Source organism: Mytilus trossulus, unplaced genomic scaffold (assembly GCF_036588685.1).
Source record: "Mytilus trossulus isolate FHL-02 unplaced genomic scaffold, PNRI_Mtr1.1.1.hap1 h1tg000247l__unscaffolded, whole genome shotgun sequence".
Lineage (NCBI taxonomy): Eukaryota > Metazoa > Mollusca > Bivalvia > Mytilida > Mytilidae > Mytilus > Mytilus trossulus.
This window is the reverse complement of record NW_026963318.1, coordinates 2204728-2211293: the sequence shown is the minus strand read 5'-3', so window position 1 is coordinate 2211293 and position 6566 is coordinate 2204728. Positions and strand designations below refer to the sequence as shown.

Below are 6566 nucleotides of genomic sequence, written 5' to 3'. Positions count from 1 at the left end.
TAATGAAATACCAGTTTTTTCACCATCGATATCAATACCGATGCCAAGACCTTTTATATCTGTGACTAAACTGTTTATAAAAATATTGAACAATATTGGTGATAAAACACACCCTTGTTTTAAGCCTGAGTTAACACTGAACCACTCAGTTACGATTCCATTCAATTTAATTGCACATTCAACCTGAGAGTACATCGTTGTCATAATTTTGAACTAATTCCAAGATCATTTAAATCTTTAAACAATAAACTCCTGTTCACTGTAGCATAAGCTTACTTAAAATCTACAAAGACAGCAAAAGTTGACACTATTTTACATTTCCTTCGCGTAATTGTGCTTAAATGATCAATTATAGTACTTCTACTTTTACGAAACCAATTTAGTTCATCATGTAAAATATCTCTATGATCTAACCAATTTACCAATCTATTGTTTAAAATACTACAATATAATTTATAGGCACAAGGTGCCAAAGTTATTCCCCGATAAGAAAAAAGGATCCCTGGGATCCGATGTAGGATACTTTTGGATAGGTATGATAATCCCTTTACACCATACAGACGGAATTTTACCAAATTTAAAACATATATTAAATAATTTATGCAAAACATGAGGCACTGTAAAAAGGGTTATGAGAGACTATATAAAATGCTTATACATACAATCCAATCCATTAAAAATCATCAACAAAAAACTGCTATGCAAACATCATCAATGATATTCATGTATGTATCATGTATTATCTAACTAAACATATGAATTTTAGAGTGTATTTAACTCGCCTTAGATTGTCATCTCATAATTTGTTTGTTGAAATAGGCCGTTATCATGGAGTAAATAGGTTAGATAGAAAATGTACTCTTTGTAATTTGAATACATTTTTTTATCACTGAAGATGAATTCCATTTTGTTTTACAATGTGAAAGCTATAGAGACTTAAGGAGACAGTTTATTAAACCTTATTATTATAGACGTCCATCGTCGTTCAAATTAGTGCAACTTCTCAGCACTGAAAATGTAAAAGATTTGCGTAATTTGTGTAAATTCTTGTTTAATGTCCATAATCATAGGACCAAACTGTTATTGGTCAATACTTGATATTTATTTGCTTCTCTGATGTATTATGTTATGTTGTGTTATAGAAATGTATTTGTATTTATTGCACTGATAAGCATAATGTGCTTAAAGTAATAAAGAATTGAATTGAATTGAATATGCGAAATCTAATTAAAAAATCAATTCAGTAACTACAGACTGAGCGGATTATTACTTATTGATTACTCCGAAAGTATACTTTGTAATTACTCATTAAGTAACGTTTTTTAATTACTCATGAAGTACTGCTAATTGTAATCCTCAAGAAGTGCTCTATGTACAAAGAAAACAAATTCGTTTGATATAAATGTTTCCAGAATGTCTGTAAAGTATCATACCAGGTTTAGTCTAAACATTCCAACAATATTTATAACAAGAAACCAAGGCAGTTCAAGATTAATATAATAAATATTTATTTATTTTATTATACCTCCTGAAGGTAAGAAGGATTTTAAAATTTAAAAAAAGTATTTTATCAATTTTATTTTACAACAATATAAATGATAAATCTATATGTAAAAAATGTAAATATTTACTAGATAAACGTCAAAATGATTTTTTTTTTATATATTTGAAAGAAGCTATCACTTAAGTACAGATATTTATTTTATGATATGTATCTATATTCAGTCTATTAAAAAAATACCTTTCCAGATTTAAACGAATTTCATTAAATCAATGATTGAAATTTAATTTCCTTTTTGAAACTGGTAAACTTATTTAAAAATATTACCTGTATTACACGTACATATTATCCATGTGCATATTAAAACATTATTTATTGAAACTGATCGGCATGCATGATTTATGAAAATACTCCCTTTTTTAATTACAGCACCAAATATTTCTCAGTCGAAATCATGTCTATTTGAGGAAATTTAAACATGAATATTAAAAATAAACTACACTTTAAATTATCCCAAAATGTACTATAATTGTTAACTTTTACGTCTTTTGAAATTTTAAAGAGGAGAATTGCTCCAGGTGGCAATCATTAAATTTTCTTATTTTTATATATTTTCCATTTTAGTCACAGTTACAAGGATGTATCACTCAAACATAACCTCATCTGCCAAATACCAGGCAACTCTTGGTCAGAAAATTGGTAAAATGAATATTGTGTCAAACCCAATGGATATCTTACCAGAACCGGGATTGATGAAGTCTTACCCTGTCGCTGTACCCGACTTGATAGCTGCCGCAGCGCAAACTACGTCAAAACATATAAAGAAAACAGACACACGCATCAATCTATCCGTGAACCAAGGAACAGTTGGGAACGGTGGTGTTCCTTTCGTTGTGCCAAGTTTTGAGCGAAGTAAAGTAAATTTACCAATCGTCGATTTCAGATATTTCTCCAATAAACCTGTTTACCAAGGAACTGTAAGTGTTTATGTTTAGAAGAAATACGTTAAATATACTTTATTCCTTTAGGATTTAACCCTCATCGTTTATGTACATGCTATCATAGTTAAATTTGAAATAAACATAGAGAGTGTATTTTTTTTTACATGCCGCGCATACAAAAACGAAAGGTTACTGGTCTTCATTCATAAGAACATCTTGTAGTGTGTTCTCACTTTTTAATAAAACATTAGAAGAGGAGAAATATAGAAATAAAAAAAGAAAAAATATCTAAGTTTTATGGACTTGTATCTGCACTTTCATGGTGCATCTCTTCTTTAAATTCAGACAGATGGCAATGCAACCATATATTTTCTAGTATTATATCAAGAAACTTTTAATTTTGGTGCATTTTGAGACCGTCCTGATTTTTTTCATATTATATTTTTTTTCTAAAGCATAATTACTTGCCCTTGAACACATTTTTCTTAACGTATGACTAAATATCTTTAAAATTAGTTTTATTTTAATTTCAGACGTTACCATTGCCAATGGTTACCAGGAAATACAAAGAACTTACAGTATTCAACGGATTCATATTTTCATTGATAATCATCATTGGAACAATACTTGGAGCATTTGCTGGTTACGGAATGTACAAAATGTTCCAGTGAAAATATCGTCTGCTGTGAGACGCCCGGAAGTAATCTTGCAAGACCCTGTGCGCACGCAACAGTCAACTGTACAGACGATGAAATGTTTATTTTAATCGCTGCGGCTTTAACAGGAATGCACAAAATCAAACAAAGAGTTTAATTACCAGAGACTATTGCAAACAGACTCATCTTGTGTTACATACGCTACAGAGCCTTTGGTAAAAATCGTAACCCGAAAAGGGCGCAACTGACGCGATGTATGTACAGATTGAGACTATTTGGTGCAAGTTGCAATTGTGAGCAATTGTAAAAACTATATTGCATTATAATATTAATATTGTATATACAATAATATATTGTAAATATTGTTACATATTTATTTAATCATTTATTTATATCATCTGTAAATACCAATAAACAATTTACACAGATACAACTTCTTGGTTTTTTAATTCTTTCAGTTCACATTGAAATATGAAGTTTGAAGAGGTTTTTGTCTTCATAAATTATTTTGTAACATAAATTGTATTTTTGATGTTTTAATGAAATAATTTGCTTAAAAAGTGTTGCGAGGGAAAAACCATGGTATATTATCTGCAATTTGATGATGTACCATACTTTGCTCATTAAATATGCAACTCAACTAGAATCTAAAGGAAGGAAGGCGGAGCTTAGCTATATGGTACAACGTATGCATGTTCATGTTATTCCATGGCTGAAGCTCCGCCCAATTTTTTCAAAGATATCCGCCTCTGAAATATTTGAACGATCATGAACATTTATTTGTTTTCATTTTGTAACAAAAATCAATAAATCATTTATAAACACAACACACCTCGATCACTTTTCAGTCAAGAAACCTTATTTCAAGTTTATTTCAAGTTAAAAAGGATCTTGTACGAGTTCCTAAAGTTTGATTAAAAAAATACTGAAAGTTTCTTCTTCCAGTTCTGAAAATATAAATACAAAATTGTTCCTTTGCAAAAAATCTTAATTAATTTCATTTAAAATTTCAGGGGCTATCTCAAGTAAAAGGAATAAATATTACCGAGCAGAGCAAGACAAACACAATTAAACACGATTTCATTCTAAAAATCATATAAATCGTCAATGAGATAGGGGACGTACACTAAATACGCAGGGGCGGATACAGCCATTTTTGAAAGGGGGGATCCCAACACAGGATAAAGGGAGAGAGGTTCTAACCATATGTCCGAATTCAAATGCATTGATCGCACAAAAAAAGGGGGTTCCAACTCCCGGAACCCTCCCTCTGGATCCGCCACTGATACGCTCCTGGATACGATACTGTTTAGTGTTTGGCAATTGTGCTTAAAATAGCTTTTTAATTAATTGATTTAACAATAAAATTTATAACATAACTAATCAAGGCAGTTTGTACGAAATCTTTAAATTTATGTATAAATTTAAGCGTTTTTTTCAATGAAATGAACAACCTGGAATACAATATAATTCATTTGAACGATATCTTGAGAATTAACAATACAACAAAACTTGTCGTCATTAGAATTATATTTGCTATTCCATATTGCTAAAACTTTTGTAGGTTTTTCTAAATAAATGGGATTTTGAATAAATAAGCATATTCACCTGCGGAAAAAAAGTATATTCACCGCGCAAAACGTCGCGTTACATGTATATATAATTCTCATGCATTTTTTTTATCATTCCATTCTACTATATTAATAATAGTGCAGTGCAAGTGCATGGTGGACACGTCACTCTTCTGTAATAAATCGATTTTTCTAATAGAATGGATTTGAGTAGGCATTCGTATTTTCCCGCAAAAAATCATCCATGCAGAGTTATCGTTCCTATATATTGCAAATGTTCTTGAGATATTCTTCCGCGCAGCTACATTAAGGTTGCAGTCTTGTAATTGACTGCTCCATAGGCTTACATGTTAAACAGCTGATCTTTGAAAATAAAAAAATAAAAAATGCTACATAGAAAAAAAACTTCATGTTCATATCATGCATGAACTAATGTGAAATTGTGATTTAATCGAAAAAAAAGAGGGTGTTGCCACGAAGAATAAAAAGTTACGCAATCCTGAAGTCAAAACATTTTTTTTCTACTTTCTGTTTGCTATTTTTACTAGGCCGCACCACTTCCAGTAAACATGATATCCTTCCACTTTCCTGGATTGATATCCCCAAAAGATGCAAGATTTTTTTTAAAGTCTATATATATGTTTCAATTCAGCATAAACCTATAATCAAACAGAAAAAATTGAGTTCAGAAAAAAATTCAGAAAAAAATGCACTATTTTGTTTCCCTCCATGTTTTGACATGCACCGGAAATTGGAGTTGTAATACAAGACTGGTACCTTAAGGACGCAATTTTGTAAATTTGACGAAAAAAGGGGGGTGAAAACGGAATTGTCAGAATCGGCTTAATGTCAAATATTTCATAGTCGTACATGGACAATAACGAAAGGCCGTCTGATTTCTCATCACTGAACATAAAAATATGACCCCGTGACCCTAACACTGTCACGTGACATGCCATTTTCATATGTTAAAACTGTCGTCTGTATTTGGCTCGAGCACAACCTTTTACCCTTCACCATTCTCATCCAAATTTTAACAATAGGTTAAGCAACTACCAGTGTCACTTAAAAGTGCTGGGGGTTAGAACAGTTTGTTAAAAATGTTTATTTAGAATGATTTTACGTCTTTGAAGGTCGAATTCCGTGATTTTGTCAACTTTGCTTCTTCTTCTTATGGTATCCAGTTATCCATCATTAGTTGATGATTACTAACTGCTGCGCATGCGTAGGATAATAATAAATAAATATTTACAAAATAAAGTGCCAAAAAATAAACAAATACTAACATGACATGTGGTTAAAACTATTTACATAACTACTAGGTTTACTGTTCTATATTGTAGAGAACAGTAGGTGTTAACTGTTCTCTAAAAATATTTAAAGTGGGAGAAAGTACTACCTTTGGAGGTAGTACATTCCATTGTGTAATAGTATACGGAAAAAATGAATATTTGTAACAATCTTTAACTGTAAGTAAATGTCTGTAAGTTTGTGTATGAAGTTGTCGGGTTCTATTGTCTGTTGGTATGAGTAATGTTGATGGTACAGCGACAATATGGTGTACAATTTTATAAAACATTATAAGTCTTGTTTTAAGTCTTCTTTGTTGTAGGGTAGGCCAATTTAAAGTATGGAGCATGTCTGTAACGCTACTGGTGTTGTGATAACGATTACAGGCATATCTAGCAGCACGACGTTGAACCATCTCAAGTTTATTGCATTGTTCAGCAGTATGAGGGTTCCAAACCGAACAAGCATATTCTAGTTTAGGACGTACGAGTGCTAGATATGCCTGAGACTTAATGTTTGTAATGGATGTTTTCAGATTTCTTTTTAGAAAGCCTAGGCTTTTATGAGCATTACCAATGATGTTGTTTGTATGCTGTGTCCATTTTAA

General features: G+C 31.2%; 1 protein-coding gene across 1 annotated transcript; it reads left to right on the top strand.

The window, feature by feature from the left end:
- Window positions 1-1417: 1417 nt before the first annotated feature.
- On the top strand, window positions 1418-3396 carry LOC134701629 (uncharacterized). The gene is made up of 3 exons (XM_063562764.1): window positions 1418-1534; window positions 2126-2478; window positions 2976-3396. The coding sequence occupies exons 2-3, from the start codon at window positions 2140-2142 to the stop codon at window positions 3111-3113; spliced, it is 477 nt and encodes a 158-aa protein (XP_063418834.1). The 5' UTR covers window positions 1418-1534; window positions 2126-2139; the 3' UTR covers window positions 3114-3396.
- Window positions 3397-6566: the final 3170 nt, after the last annotated feature.

What these genes read in the sequence shown, in the direction of transcription:
- LOC134701629 (XM_063562764.1), top strand. Translation starts at nt 2,140, where the DNA reads ATGTATCACTCAAACATAACCTCATCTGCCAAATACCAGGCAACTCTT. An exon ending in AACCTGTTTACCAAGGAACT is followed by an intron (nt 2,479 to 2,975) that starts GTAAGTGTTTAT and finishes TTTTAATTTCAG; the next exon opens with ACGTTACCATTGCCAATGGT.